This window comes from Nannospalax galili, unplaced genomic scaffold (assembly GCF_000622305.1).
Source record: "Nannospalax galili isolate Female #2095 unplaced genomic scaffold, S.galili_v1.0 scaffold983, whole genome shotgun sequence".
NCBI classification, from domain to species: Eukaryota; Metazoa; Chordata; class Mammalia; order Rodentia; family Spalacidae; genus Nannospalax; species Nannospalax galili.
Window position 1 is genome coordinate 327176 of NW_008350255.1, and position 15787 is coordinate 342962.

The 15787-nt window shown below is 46.4% G+C and overlaps 1 protein-coding gene across 1 annotated transcript in view; it reads left to right on the forward strand.

The window, feature by feature from the left end:
- Cyfip2 (cytoplasmic FMR1 interacting protein 2) overlaps positions 1 to 15787 on the forward strand; it is a gene marked incomplete in the record, with an annotated part of 135344 nt that overhangs the window by 100670 nt on the left and 18887 nt on the right. The window contains 3 exon segments of the mRNA XM_017801740.2: positions 2076 to 2219; positions 4110 to 4200; positions 5126 to 5256. Coding sequence (XP_017657229.1) covers positions 2076 to 2219; positions 4110 to 4200; positions 5126 to 5256 — 366 coding nt within the window.

Sequence of the window (15787 nt, forward strand, 5' to 3'; positions counted from 1 at the left end):
TGTATGTGTCCTGCAGCCCTTTCCCTCGTCTCATTTCTGTTTGGTGGGGTGGCCTCTTACAGAAGTGCTAAAATAGGATGGGTCTATACATCCACGAAAAATAAATGACGTGGCCTGGCTCCAGGGTTCACTCTGTCACACTCAACGACTCACACTTTGATACTTTGAGGAACTGAACATGGGCATCATAATCAGAAACTGGCTATATTTCCCTCCCTTTATAAACCACTCCATACATTCAGAAATGACATAATCTATGCCCCTCCTCTAAGTTCAGACAGTTTCGGTGACAGCTCCTCCCTGCTGGGTGCAGAACACTGCTCTTTCTCATGTTTCATGCCTTCCAATGTACAGGCCTGAGCTCATGAAACACACTCAGCTGGTAAGTGGGCAGACGTTCCAGTTCATCGCACACCCTTCCTATATATCCTCCTCGCTGGCAAAATGCTCATTGTTCTTCCTGTATCCTTACCGTGAAAGAACACTAGAACTGTGCTGCTTGTTTCGTGCAGGTTAGGATCAGTCATGTACAACAAAGCATCCTTAACTCAGAACTTAGCTGATCCTACTTAAATATTCCCCAACGACTTGGAGTAGAGAGTCATGCAAGTCTCCAAAAGCATGAAAGTTTCTGTTTAATTCATGTAGTTTCGATTTAAGCATCTAATAGAGAATTTCAGCTGATAGAATATCAGATGTGATCTTCTCATGTTAGCATACTCCTGCATAGGGTTTTAATGATTCCAGGTAGGCGACGGGTACTCAGAACCAAGTTTCAGGATGAAACATTAACTAGGAAATTGAACATCATTCAATTCAGCTCTTAAAGTAGAGGTAGAGGTAAGAGCACAGACATTAGAATCTGCTGTATCGGGTTCAGGTCAGAGCTTAGTTACCCATGAACTGTGTGGCCTTGAGCAAGCTGCTGACTACCCAGAACCTTAATTGCCTCATCTGTGAAATGGGGCTAAGTTAAAAATCACATCCCTTTGTTGTGCAGACAGATGAAAATACACATGGAGGGCCCCACAAAGCATGGCATGAGTGGCTGTGGCCTACTTGCATTTCAAAAACAGCATTAGAAACAACAGTAAATTTACAACCCCAACAACCAAGTGAGACCCATCTAGGGTCATGCATTCTCAGGAAGAAAGGCATCTACTCATCACCACCACCACCAGTGCTGGGCATGGAACCCAGAGCCTTGCTATGCTAGACAAGCATTCAACATCCCCAGTCCTTGTTTTTTTGAAATAAAATCTCACTAAGTAGCTCCTGCTAATCTTGAGTTCACAGTCCTCCTAAGTGCTGGGATTACGGGTGTGTATCACCAGGCCCAGCTCAGAAATGTATCTTAAGCTCTCTGATTTAGTTAGGGCATCCACAGGATGATGGTGGCCCAGACAGTGGCCAGAGCTCTGGGAACCCCTTGGTACCCAACAGAGCAGCTCTACTTTATGTATTCTGTACACCAACATCTGTGACATCTTTTCTGTGAAGTGTTGCTCTGAAAGCTATGAAACTACTAATTTAATCCAAGACCCATCCTTTCATAGGCTAGGAAAGCTGAAAGCCTAGTGGTTTTCTTAGGTTCTCAGAAGTCATCTCCTGACTCCCAAGCCTGTCCATTCTCAGATCTCCTCCTGTCAAATATGGAGACAATGAAGCGGAAGGAAGTGTGAACAGCTGCTCACCCTTCACATAGATGCATCCAATTTCTGGACACAAAAGCACCTGGAGAGAAAGAAAATAATTTTATCCCGGACCATGGCTCAATGTGGAGAATCTCTTTTAGTGGTGGACAGTTGTGGGTGGCGGGGTCCTCATATCTGTGATATAACCTGGAAGCGCTTTCCCCTCTTCTGATGGGGAACAGCTGTTCCAGCCTAGTGGCTTTTGCTCCATCACTGGCCACTGGCCACATCTACCCCCAGGGATCAATGTCTCGCAGACTTGCTCATGTAAGCAAGCCCCAATGGCAGCAGGTTCCCCTCCCTTCTAGCAGTAAAATACTTGCCAGGTCACCATCCACTCAAGGCTCAGTCTCTCACTTTCCTGCAACCTCTGTTTTGCAGCCTCTCAACATTGCCTATAGCCACATCTACAGCTCCTACAGGAACTTCGTGGGACCCCCTCACTTTAAGACCATCTGCAGACTGCTGGGTTACCAGGGCATTGCTGTGGTCATGGAGGAGCTGCTGAAAATCGTCAAGAGCTTGGTAAGGAGAGGCTTGGGTGCAGCTGAGGACATGCCCAGGGAGGGTAGATGTGCACAGGATTGGCTTGCTCTCTATCTGGGCTGAAGAACAAATCCCTGGTGCTCCAGCTCTGCCTCTTGACCTCACCCTGGGAGTCCATGGTCCTGCTCTCGGAGGTTCTTTCAATCTTCTGCTGAGCCTCCATGTAGCTCTTGATCTTTCCTTTTACCTCCTGTTTCTTGGTTTTGAAACAGTCCTTGCTTTTGATGACAGAACTGAACAATCCTGATTCTGACCACTAGGTCTAATAGCTATTCATTCTGCCCAGCTGTGCACATTAACTAATTTATCGTGGCAGACTAGGGGTTGCAGCTTAGTTGGTACAGTCCTTGCCTAACGTGTACAAGACCCTCATTTCGATCCCCAGCACCCCATAAAACTGGGCATGATGGTGTTTGCCTGTAATCCCAGCACTTGGGAAGTAGAGGCAGGAAAATCAGAAGTTCACAGTCATCCTTTGGCAGTGTAGTGAGGTTGAGGCCAGCCTGGAATTCATAAGACCCCATTTAAAAAAATAGCATGGAAAATCCTCAACACATGCTGCCATTTTGTTTAAGGTTTATTTATTTTTATTTTATGTGTCTGTTTGCTTGCATGAATGTATGGGTACCATATGAGTCTCTGGTGCCCCAGAGACCAGAAGAGGGTATCAAATAACCTACCTGTGTGCTGGATAGCGTAGTTGTCAAATTGACACACCTGGGAAGAGGGGCCCTCAATTGGGGAATTGCTTCTATTGGATTGGCCTTGTGGGCATGTCTGTGAAACATTTTCTTGATTGTTGAGTGATATGGGAGGGCCCAGCCATTATAGACGGTGCCACCCCTGGGCGGGTGGTCCTGGGTTGTATAAGAAAGCAGGCTGAGCACAGGCCAGAGAAGCAAGCCAGCAAGCTGCATTCCTCCACAGTCTCTGGTTCAGTTTCTGCCTCCAGGTTCCTGCTTGAGCTCCTGCCCTGGCTTCGCTTGATGAAGGACTGTCCTGTAAGCTAAACACACCCTTTCCTCCCCAAGTTTCTCTGATCATGGTGTTTATCCCTGCAATAGAAAGATAACTAGGACAATTTAGAACTAGAGTTACAGATGGTTAGGAGCTACCATGAGGGTTCTGGGAATCGAACCCAGGTCCTCTATAAGAGCAGCCAGTGCTCTTAACTACTAAGCCATCTCTTCCACATGCTGCCATTTTTTCATTCCCATGACCATAGCAGACATCTCTAATCAGTCGCCACACATGGCCCCCTTGGGATTCCTTGCTGATCACCATTACCAATATTGTAGTGGCTATAAGGGAATTCTGTATCCCTTTACCACCATTTTGTGTCTGCCCCAAGTATGGACATCTGAATCCTTATTTAATTCCCTGCAAGGCTGTTGACAAGGCCATGGCATTTAAACACAACTCACCTGGATATCTGAGTGCCTAAAAATAATTTATACCCAGCCAGGTAGGAAGAAGTAGGACTCCTGTGCCAAGTCTTGGTCTTTCGAAGCAGCTATGTTATGAAAAGCTACAAGTCATTAAGGACTCCCATGCCAAGTCTAAAACAGGAAAATGTGGTAATTGATTAAAGATGTCTGCCTTGGACTCAGGAAGGAGGAATGTGCTGTGACTTTTCCATGCTTAAATTAGATAATGTGCCTTAATCTCCACAGTTCCCTGCCTACATTTCATTTAGTCTCCATCTCATAAGCATTCCCAACCCTGGAAAAACCCCACACCTAGAAATGTATCCTCCTTAAAGTCTATAAGCCCAAGGGCAGTGCTGCACTGTGGCCCAGCTTTCGACCCAGAGATGCTTATGTGGAGCAGTAATGGGCTAGCTCACTCATCTGCACTCTTGTCTTGCAGCTCCAAGGCACCATTCTGCAGTATGTGAAGACACTGATAGAAGTGATGCCCAAAATCTGCCGTTTGCCTCGACATGAATATGGCTCTCCAGGTGGGTGACAAGAGAAGAATGCAGTCCTGCCAAGGAGAGGCAGGGCTCTGGCCATTTGCCTCACGTGGTTTCAGTCTCTAACCTGCCTGTAAGCAGACATGTCCAGCTTTGCCTGCTGCTGACTAGATATCCTTGAACCTGTCTTAATCCCTCTGAGCAATAGAGTCATCCTCGATCAGGGGAGGTAAATAATGCCCATGAGGTCACCCTGTGGGCCAACTGGAGGATGCAGTGTTTAAACATCGAATAGAAGGTTTACATATAAGGTCTTCAGCCCCTCTAGGAGACTTTCACGTGTGCCCATTGGGAGGCTGGTACCCAAGGTGGAGTGCCAAGTGACATAGATAAACTGAGGCAGGAAATAGATTTTTTTTCTCCCCACTAAGTATGGGGAAAGATGGAAGCTGTAAAATTGGTACCCCATATTTTTTGTTTCGAAAAGCTAAGATAAAATTTTCTGGGTCAGTATGATGGAGAACAGGAAAGGATGGACTGAGAGCTGTGGTAGCCCAGCCCAGCTGCTTCCTTACAAAAGCTGTGTAGATGTGTCACTGCCTCTGAACCTCATCTGAAAACAGAACCAATAGTGACTACTTTATATTGTTATGAGTAATAAATGAAAAATGTAGATAGAATCCTAACTCAGAATATAACACCTAGAAATAGTAATTCCTATCAGGAATTCAGGTCCCTTTATGGAGGGATAGATGGGGCCATGGCTGCTCCATTTGGGCTTATGGGGTGTTTTGTTTTGCCCCAGCCAGCCTCCTGAGGTTTTGTCTAGTATTGATCTTTGCATGGAATCCCACCCTTGGGCCTACGTATAGAAGGTTGCATGGTCTAGGGCTGTGGCTTATTTGGCATGTCCCATAAACCTGGCTAAACAGTGTCAATGTCACACTGATAATCATCCTCCATCTCTCAGGGATCCTGGAGTTCTTCCATCACCAACTGAAGGACATCATTGAGTATGCAGAGCTCAAAACAGATGTGTTCCAGAGCTTGAGGGAGGTGGGCAATGCCATCCTGTTCTGTCTCCTCATAGAGCAAGCTCTGGTAAGTACTGCACCCACAGGACTCATGATGTCTCCAAGCTGGAGGGAACCCCACACACCCAGATGCCGAGGCCAGACATGTGGTCTTCCATTCCTGAGGGTCAGAAGGCCAGAGGGAGAAGTGGCTGTAGGACCCCAGAGACCCAGGTTCCAGCCCTAGCTGTACCCCTCACTAACTGGACCCAGACTTCAGTGCAGGTAGCCAAGTCTTAACTACCCATTGCCTATTGAAACGCTCAGAAGACCAGCACTGTGCTGGGGGAAACAGTAGTCACCAGTCCCTGCCTGTATCCTGTGCATATTTGTGGCCTAATGCCACAGGTTTGTGTCTTAGTGACATAAGCACAGCCAGGGCATGAAAGAGGAAGGGGTTACCTGCAGCAGATGAGGGCGCTGGAGTCATTGCCAGAGCAGTTCTCTCCCAGAACAAAGAAAGCATGGGGATTTCCTTGAGGGAACCTATGCATACTCCTTCAGGGCCCAGCCTTTCTGGTGTCTGCTCAGTTAAGGGCTGTTCCTGAGTTTGCTCGGTTTAAGGTCATAATTTTAAAAGTAGACACATTTTGGGGTGTGTTTAGCTCAGGGTCATGGAGCACATGTGTAAAAGATTTTTAATAAAATTAAAACGATGGACAGAAATGCCTCTGGGCAGTCTCAATGTGAACCATAAAGTTTTAGTTGGAAATAAAGTAAAACATTTTAAAGGCATATTAACACAGGAGTCTGTCCTTGAAGGTGCCTGCCTGCCTTAGTGGCTAGCATGTTGCCAGAGAAATGATGTTTACAATGGCACCAGTACAGTGAGGGGCAAGCACAGGCTCCAGTGTGGTACAGGGACTGAAGGAGGGCTTGCCTGCAGAGTGGCCTGGAGAATGAGTGGGAATTTCTCTGTGGAAGCTGTTCATCATGAGGGAAAGAGCACCAGTGTTATCTGCAGTGCTTGTGAGGGGAGATAAAGGAATTAACCTGATGTCAGATTTAAAGGCCGAACAGAGATAGTGTGTGTAAAGTATGCAGTAAGAGCTTAATAATTAGTAGTCGCTATCATAAGGAGCCTCCCTCCTTGGATGGTGACTGGGTGGAGGCAGGAAATGGAGGAGAGTGGCACTTTGGGGCTGTGGGCTCTCTGGGTACTATAGGGTACACCTCATCCTCCATCTGCTCACACAGTGTATGCTATGGAGAGCTGACTCACTGCCAAATGCAGCTCTAGGGTGTGGATAATGCCATGAATAAGAGACAGAGCATTGCCATTTTATTTCGGAGAGGGAGATAAGCAGAGGCCTGTCAACAGTGTGACACAGATGGGGACAAGCAGGCTAACAGCAAGGATGGAGCAGCACTGTGGGGAAGGGAGGATGGAACAGAAAGAACCCAGAATGTGAGGAACAGAAAGACAAAGGGAACAGAGCCAGCAGCTGAGGGCTAGAGGCAGCCAGGTGACAGGTAACCAACAGGGCCTCTGGCTTTCAGCCACTGCCAGAAGCTTTTGGGGGCTTGTGAGCAGGAGTGGGACTTTTTCAAAGGCCCCATTGGCCAGTAGGGGAATAAACAACTGAAGAGAGAATGAAGGACACGGATATTTGCAGCCCAGGTCCATGGAGGAGGCAGGAGGGGAATAAGGACATGCAAAGGTGAACACAAAAGGGAGCAGTAACAGGAAGAGCTGCAGGGTAGGAGCCCACAGGCCCCAGTGTCACCCCAGGTGAGCCTGGGCACGCCATGCCATCCATCCTCACCCTTAAGGGACTTGATCAACCACTCTCAGACCTCACCGCCTGTGTCAGAGGTGCTGAAACGGTACTGCGGAGCCATCTCTGTGAGAAGTAATTGTGTTCCCTTTTAAACGGACTCTGGAGACAGCTAATGGCCTCTTCCTGATAACAGGTTCTTAACATGGTTCAGTGGGCCTGGGTTGCTATAGCAACATAGCCTTCAGAAGTCACAGAAATAGGTAGGAAAATATGTTCAGGGACCCAAGGGCACCAGGAGAAGGTGGAGGAGGGGAGGGTATATTCACCTCTCATTTCAAGAGAAGCTGTAACTGAGAACCTCAGTTCAGATCAGGAGGCCAGGCCATCATAGGAGGCAAACTCATGGGACAATGTTTCCTGGCTCCCTCTGGGACATCACTAAGGACAAAAAGATACTCAGGATCCAAACTCTTCTGGCTGAGAGACCCACCCCGTCTGTTCATACATGTGGAAGTGGGGAGCCAGAGAAACGAGCAGTTCACAGGCCACAGGACGTGGGCAGCAAAGGCAAAACTGAACCCCAGGTGTCTGAGCTGCCCCCAGTGCTGGGTGGCTGGGCCAGTGCGATGACACAGGCAAGAACTGGAGCAACCCAAAGCTGGGTACTCTGCTTTCTGCTTTTACAAGTGGGGAAACCTCCAACTCTGAGATGACAGTAGGGCTTGAGATTTCCAGAGCGCTTCAGTTTAGGACATGGGAATTGAATCTTTAAGGGGTAGAACAGTTGTTCTTATTAAAAAGGGAGGAAGGAAGGGAGGGAAAGGAAGAGACGGGAGAGAGGAAGAGGATGAGGGAGGGCAGGAAGGGTGGGGCTCGTGGCCCTCCACGGAGGAGTAGCTGTGAAACTGTGGACCATCCGTTCTGGGAGACGGAAGCAGCTAAAGAGAATAAGGAGATAAAGTTTTCACTTGTTAACACAATAAATGGAGAAAGAATGTCACACGAGAAAAGCAAGTTCCTAGCAAGTTACCACGTGGTAAGCCAGGAGTGGTGGCGCATGCCTTCAATCCCAGCAGGCCAGAGGCAGATGGATCTCTGTGAGATCGAGGCCAATCTGGTCTACGTAGTGATGTCCAGGTCTGCTGGGGCTACAGAGACCATCCTGAAAAAAAACAAAAACAAAACAACCATTGTGGTTTCATAGATGAAAAATAAACTAGGCCTTCAAAGTAACACTGCGCTGAGGGAAAGGTGTAGGAAATCGGCACCTGGAGTGGTCAGCTGCCATTCTTCTGTGTCCGGGAAGACCAGTCAGCAGGGCTGTTAGTCATAAGAAAAATGACTTAGTTTCCTATGATTTGTTAGTACTGGCCTAAAAATAAGTTCAAAATAGTAATAATAAGCACTAGCTTTGAGAAAAATTTAAAAATCTTCATGGAGCAACTGAGAAGTCCTTTCTCGGGTTTCTTTTGTGCTGGCAGCCTTTTTCTGAACTATCCACTAGATGGCAGGAGCATCCACCCCCCAGTATGACCACAAAGGCTCCAGAAACTGTCCTCTTTTGGAGGACAAAGCCTCTCCCTATGGACGGTCACTTATCTAGGGCAATGCCATATTTTGCAGATGGCAACACTAGTCATTTCCAGGCTGCTTTCCAAATTGGTTGTGTTCATTTTTTACTCTCACTGAGCAATGCAAGGGAGTTTTAATTTCCTCACATCCTCATGAACCATTGAATTTGTCTATCTTTAATCAGAGCCGTTGGAGTGGGCATGCTTTGGCACGGCATTATGGACTTTAGGGTGGTGATTTCCCTAGGGTTATGGCTAGCACAGGAGATGGGCTCAGAGTGCAGAGGCTCCCCTCTGAGACACCGGGAGTGCATAGTGGGGTGGCTAGGGGGTGGGTACAGAGGGCTGGGCAGCCACCAGCTTTGCTCTGCTCATCATTCTGTGGCTGAATGATGCACCCCACATCCGACCTTCCACCTCCTGCTTCCACTTGATAGTCACTTTACTTACCCTCGCTCACTGCACAACTGAAGTAAATTCCCTTTCAGAAAACCCAGAGAAGCAGAAACTGCTCAACAATCACACTGTTATGCTAAGATAGCCACTGCCCACTTCCCAAAAGATGTTTTCCCAGATGTTTGTACGTGAAGCTTTCTCTTCTAAAGTTGGTGACTCTGTCATAAAAATCTTATTAACCAAGCTAGAGAGAGTAGTTGCTTCTGCGAAGTGTGGTGGGAACAACGGGATCTCCCACCTTTTATTGTACATTCTCAATTGTTTGAATTTCCTGCAACATAGTTGTATTTTCTTTAAAAGGAAATACTACACACACACACACACACACACACACAGACCACAACCACTACCACAGCCCTACACATACATACATACCACACACCCACACATATACCACACCCACATACATATACAGCACACACACACACATCAATACATACAGATCCATCACCACATACACACATTCTATATATATATAATATAGATGGATGGAAAGTTAAAATCAAAGTCCACCCTTGACTGTCCAGCTCCACATTCCTCCTCGTAACTCTGGATGGCCTTGTTCTTGAGAAAAGCCTCCAGCGATGCAGGCAGTGCATCCCATCCCTTTACATGGCAGCCCCAATCCATGCCCCTCAGTGTTCTCCTTGGTTGTGCCTTTCTAGGCCAGGTCACGACCCTGACAGAAAGGAGCCAGGCTCTGTGTAGCAGAGGCCTCTGGCACTCTCCAGAGCCCCTCCATTGCATGGCTTGTTGGTGTTAAATGTTTCAGGCGTAAACTAAAACAAAGCTCCTGGGGTCACCCACAGGCCCAGACCTGGCCAAAGAATCTGGGAAGAGTTGATTTACCTGAGCATTCCCAGTGGCTGGGCCCTGCAGAAGGCTCCTGGGCTCAGAGGTGACTATAGTTGCATCCTCAATGGTACTGACCCCTGTCCTCCCACCCAGTTGTCAACATTGAGGACTGGCCCTCCACAGGGGGCAAAATGTCAGGGCTTTTAACTACTTACTTACAAAATAAGAAATCTGACTATGTATTAAAAATATTTTGTTACTTTTATGTGTATGAGTATATTGCCTGTGTGTGTGCAAGTGCACCCACGCCATGCACACAGAGGTCAGAAGGTGTCAGATCCCCTAGAACATGGCAGTTGTTAGCTGCCGTGTGGGTGCTGGGAATTGAAACTGGGTCCTCTACAAGAGCAATAATTGCTGAGCCATGTCTCCAGCCCCAACCCTGGTTATTATACTCAGTTTTGATAATGATGGCTAGAACTGGTATTGTGAACGTGTCAGGTGAGGTGTTGGTTCAGAACTGTACTAAGGAGAAGTTGGGATGAGAAAAGGCTAGTCCACTAGGCTTGATCCCTGCACAAGACAAATCCAACATAAAAGAATCAGTCTGGCTGGGCGTAGTGGTGCACACCCTTAATCCCAGAGCTCGGAAGGCAGAAGCAGGTAGATCTCTTTGATTTCAAGGCCAACCTGGTCTACACAGTGAGTTCCAAGTCAGCTGGGGCTACAGGGAGACTCTGTCTCAAAAAAGACAAAAAAGAATCGGTCTGCCAGGGTGTCAACCTTTGACATTGCTGTCATCTACAAAGCTCATGCTTGACATACAAAAAAAAAAAAATCACAAGACAATGTCATGTTTCAAATAAGTTTCCAATTTCGTGTTGGGCACATTCATAGTTATTCTTGACCACGTGAGGGCCACAGACCACAGGCTGGATATGCCTCAGAGAAGAGGATAGGGAGACTTCCAGGCAAGGGTCCTTACTGAATCTTCATTGCCTACCTCGGGGTTCATTCATATGAAGGAGGTGAAGGACCACTCATTCAGGCCCTAGATGAACATAGAAATGTACCTGCATGTCTTCCAAAATCAAGACGACCCCCTCCCCTTTCAGAATGACACAGTTTGAGTCAGGGGTGATGAGTTACCTTCATGAAGAGCCAGCTCAACCCTTGTTATCTCATTAGCCTTCTAGTGGCTGCCAAGAATTCAGACTGGGCTATGTAGTTCTGTACCGGTACCTTCTCTATGAGGAGCCACCAGTGGACAGGGTGCCTGCAAGCTGAAGGTATGGGACCACCACACTGTGAGCTCTACTGACTTGCTGTATAGTGGGTGGCTCTGGAACAGTGTGGGCAATGGTCTCAACTTGGGCTTCTCAGTAAAATCACTTGGAAAGCTTCTAAACCATCCTAATCTCCAAGCCTCATCCCACTCCAAGGAAAACAAAATTTTTAGTAATGGGCCCAGGAATTCTCAGAACTCCACCCTTGATCCTGACATTCAGCCAGAGGGAGGAACCCTGGATCTGGGGTCTTCCCAGACTCCCTGAAGCTCAGGCTCGAGGGCGCATATCACAACTGTACCATAGTTTCTGCCATTTCTGCAGAGCACAGCTCTGTTACCTGGAGAATCATTTACTTAAATCAGCTTCAACGTATATTATACAAGACCATCACTTTCATTTAAAAGCCACAATCTTAGCCGGGCGTGCTAGCACACACCTTTAATCCAACCCTCAGGATAAGAGCTGGGGTATAACTCAGTGGTTCAGTACTTGCCTAACATATACTAGGCCCTAAGTTTTATCCCTTACACTGCAAAAATAAAATGTGACATTATATAGCTGGCAGCTGCCTGCCCAGGAATTAAGCCTAGGGCTACTCCCTTTTTCTGTTAAAAGTATGATCAGCAAAAATTAGAAAAATGTTAGCAAAAAAAGTGTCAGCATAGGCTGGTTCCAAATGAAGACTTTCTCTTGAAGGTTTCCAGAAAGACTGATAGTAACTCAAAGGAAAGAATGATGGTTGTTATTAAATACCATTTCCTTCACTGGAAAATACTGACCGTGGAAGACACCTCCATGTACTTGGAGCAAAAGGAAAACTACTTCATAGGCCACAATTTCTTGACTACGGGTCTTTCCCAGTTGATCTGATTCTGATCCAGAATACTTCTGTTAACCCCTTCTGTTAACCCCTGGGCCCCAAGCCCTCTTCATACCATAACTGGTGGTATAGGGGGATGGACAGAAGTGAGACTGTCTTCTGTGGTATTTTTCAAAGGAGGTGAATGAGAAAATAGCACCTATGTTGCAGCCTGGCCTGAACAGGGAAAGATGAAGTGTGAAATTACTTAGCTCTGGCTGCAGAGAGCTGCTGGGTCCAGAGGCAGCAGGAACAGATGTGGTGTGCCCTGGGTGGGTTTCCTCTGCAACTGGAGCCTCAAGTAAAAAATAAAGTCATAGCTCACACTTTGCATGCAGAGGGTCGTGTGGGTGTGGGAAGCCTGATTTCTGGCCTGCTCCATGGGCCCTGCAGGAAACACTCACACTAACAACATATGTCTCCATATAAGGGAATGTTTTGAACTCAGACTCTCTGACTAGGCTGGGCCCCAAGCCCCCTTCATACCAGAAAGCTGGAGTCCAGATCCTGGGATGGCTCAGCTTCCAGGTTTTTAATTCAGTTCTCTTCATGTACTTGACAAACACCTAATACATGAGTGGAATTTGTCTTTTTGTTGTTTTAAAATAAGAGCTAAACATTAAGAGTATTCTTTCGAGATTGGTCTGATGATTGTCTGTAGTAAATCAGACTGAAATGATTTTTTTTCACCCAGGAGCAGAGCCTGATCGTAGAATCTAATGGCATTCCACATAAGTCTGATATCCTTAGGATCATACTGAATCTTTTTGTTTTAATGTATATGTATAGTGACTCTTCATGAAACCCTTTTGCCAAGAATAATCACATCCTCAGCCTCACAGACCAGGCGAGTTGGGAACATACTAGGTTTTGGTGTTTGATGGAAGTCCTCGTGGTTCATCAGTTGTAAACAAAGTGTAACATGAAAAGAAAATGTTAAGATGGAAAGCAATGCAGAAATCCCTACAGAGCCTTTGAAGAATGTTGATGTGGGTTCCCTACGATAAATCATTTTTGCATCCTGACTCCAAAGCCTGTTCACTTTGACTGTACTCTGTTGACCAGGAGCATTTTTACAGTGGGCCTGGGTTCTATTTGTCTCTAGTCTTTGTTTCCCTCACCATAATGTCAGTGGTTGTCATACTGTAAGAATAACAAGCATTATGTGGGACATGGTCCGTGCAGATGGTCCTGAATAGCAATTTTCATTCACCACCTGCACCCAGAGAAACAGACTGATCACTCTGCAGTTCCAAAATGAAGCAATCATTGAAGCCTTTTTTTAGACAGAGCATCTTGCTATATAAGCCAGGCTGGCCTCAAACTGCTCCCACACCTCCCCAGGCACTGGTATAAAACACTGCCACCATGGCTGGCTTAAACATTTGCATATTACTCTCAATTTATAAAACTCATCATGGGACCTGGGGGGAATATCTCAGTGGGTAAGGCACTTGCTAAGCAAGTGTAAAGACCCGAATTCAGATCCCCAAACCCAGACTCAGTAATGTACATCTGTAACCCCAGTGTTTCTATGGCAAGATGGGAGGCAGAGACAGGAGAGGCCTTGGAAGCTCTCAGGTAACTAACGTAGTGTTTGCAACAGCAAACAAGTGACAGTGTCACAAACAAGGTGAAAAGGTAGCACCAACATCTGAGGTTGTCCTCTGACCTCCACACACTCACATACACACACACACACACACACACACACACACATATATACACATCATGCAAACAAACACCCAAAAGATTTTTTAAATTCACCACGGTTTTAAAACTATTGAACATTTTAGGAACAGATGAGACCTCAGTGTTGATTGCATATTATATGATGTTAAGATGTTTTAAATTTTAGTTGATCTCAGTATTAAAGGTAATTATGTGAGTGACCTTGCTTTTAGGAGCCCCATGCTTGGATATTTAGACTCACTGCCTTCAACATTCTTTCAAATGACTCAGTACAACAGTTACAGCAAATGTGATCACAATGTTCACTGGGACTCTCCATGAGAGGTCCAAGGCTATTTGCTGTCTTCAGGCACACTGCAGAATTTGAAGTTTTCATCATGCAAAGTTGAAGGAGGGAAAGGAAAACCTTATACCAGGGATCAAAAAAGTTATGAAAGAGGTCAGCGACAGTCACAGTGCATCAGGGGGAAGAAGAGTTAATGAGGTTGTGCTTTCCTTACATATTTAGTTTTGGTAATGTGTGCCCCAAAGCTACTTCTTCTAGACTTGTTTTCCAAAATGTATTGGGGCATCTGCTAGTGCTGAACTCTGCCCTAACTCTCACAGTGACTGTCTGTCTGATTCACCACCAAGAAATTATCAGCTCAGGATCAAGAAACTACAAATGGAGATGTGGAAGCTGGTCAGTCCAGATGTGACCTGTTGGGCATGGCTGGAGGACTTGCCTTCCATTTCAGGGGTTCATACAGAAAACCACAATGCTTTCTCCTTAAACTCCATCTGGGAGAGATGTGTCAAACTCAGCTTCTCTGAGGGTCGCTCCTTTCTGTACTAGAGCTGAGGCAGGAGAGTGATACAGGTGGGGTTCACTGAGGGGAGTGTGGTAGCACACATCTGTAATCCCAGCACTTGGGAGGTTGGATGCAGATGACTGGAAGTTCAAGGCATCATTGGCTATATGTCATATTCAAGGCCAGCCTGAGCGACATGAGACCCTGACTCCACAAACCAAGAAAAATGAGGAGGTGGATTACAAGTGTTAGGACACAAAGTGGCACAGCCATTTTCTCCATGGATTAGCAAAAAGGATGTTCAGACAGTTAATCAGTTCACAGTACTCTGGCTTGAAACTGACAGGAGGCTAGCCTCCTCTCTCCTCACCACCCTCTCCCTGCTACACAGTCCACCCACATGGCTGAGTTGAGGTAAAGATGTGACTAGGTAAACTGAGGTTAATTGCAGGTCTGCATCAGAGCAGGGCCTGAGCCTGCTGTCCTTGACTTCTACCCTAATGCTTGACATCCCTCAGCTTGTCCTTATGACCCAAGACCACCATCACCATCACCGCAACCCTGAAGCATCTCTTCAACTTTCTAGCACAGTGAAATTCCTGAGCATCAGCAGCCCCAGTGACATGCCTGAGTTGTTGTGCCCGCATACACCCCAATGTAGCACTTAGAGAATTCTTTTCTCACTCATTTTCCTCACGTGCTTAAAAGGACCATGTGTCAGGTCTGCCTTCCCCAGCAGTCTGCAGAGCCTAGGCATCGTGGATCCTGCCGCTTGTTGTGTGAATCAAGGGCTTCAGAATCTCTGCTCAGACTATCCTAGTGCTCAGAGTTTGGGACCTCCTTGTTTAATCTCTAGATCATACACCTATGAACTCTAAAATCTTCTTGTTGACCCCTTACATCTGATGAAACACAGGTCCCAGGCATGGTGGTCCTCTGAGTGTTTGCAGAAGCCAATGCTCAAGTTCTCCATCAGAAGTGTAGATTGGCTGGACAGTTGTTTCTGCGGGCAGCTTAATGAGAGCCCTGAATAAAGCCTTTGATCAGTTTTCAAGTTTTGAAAAGAAAAGGCATTGTGAACTAGAGAATCTTGGGAAACGCCTAGAAGGGAAAGTTAAATGTGGAGCTTTGGGGGAATGGATGACTTTGTGAGTATCAGAGAGGAGCTGGGAGGCGTAAATCAACTACATGAGCATTGCAGTATTTTGGAATCACATCACTAGATCTGTGAAAGTGAGTTGTCTGCAAAGATGTTATTTACACCAATTCAGAACAGAGGTTACTTTTGGGGATTGAGTTATTAGTATTTCCTGTTTCTTTGCTAGAGGGTAGCTCAAGAGTTCTCTCTCTCTCTCTCTCTCTCTCTCTCTCTCTCTCTCTCTCTC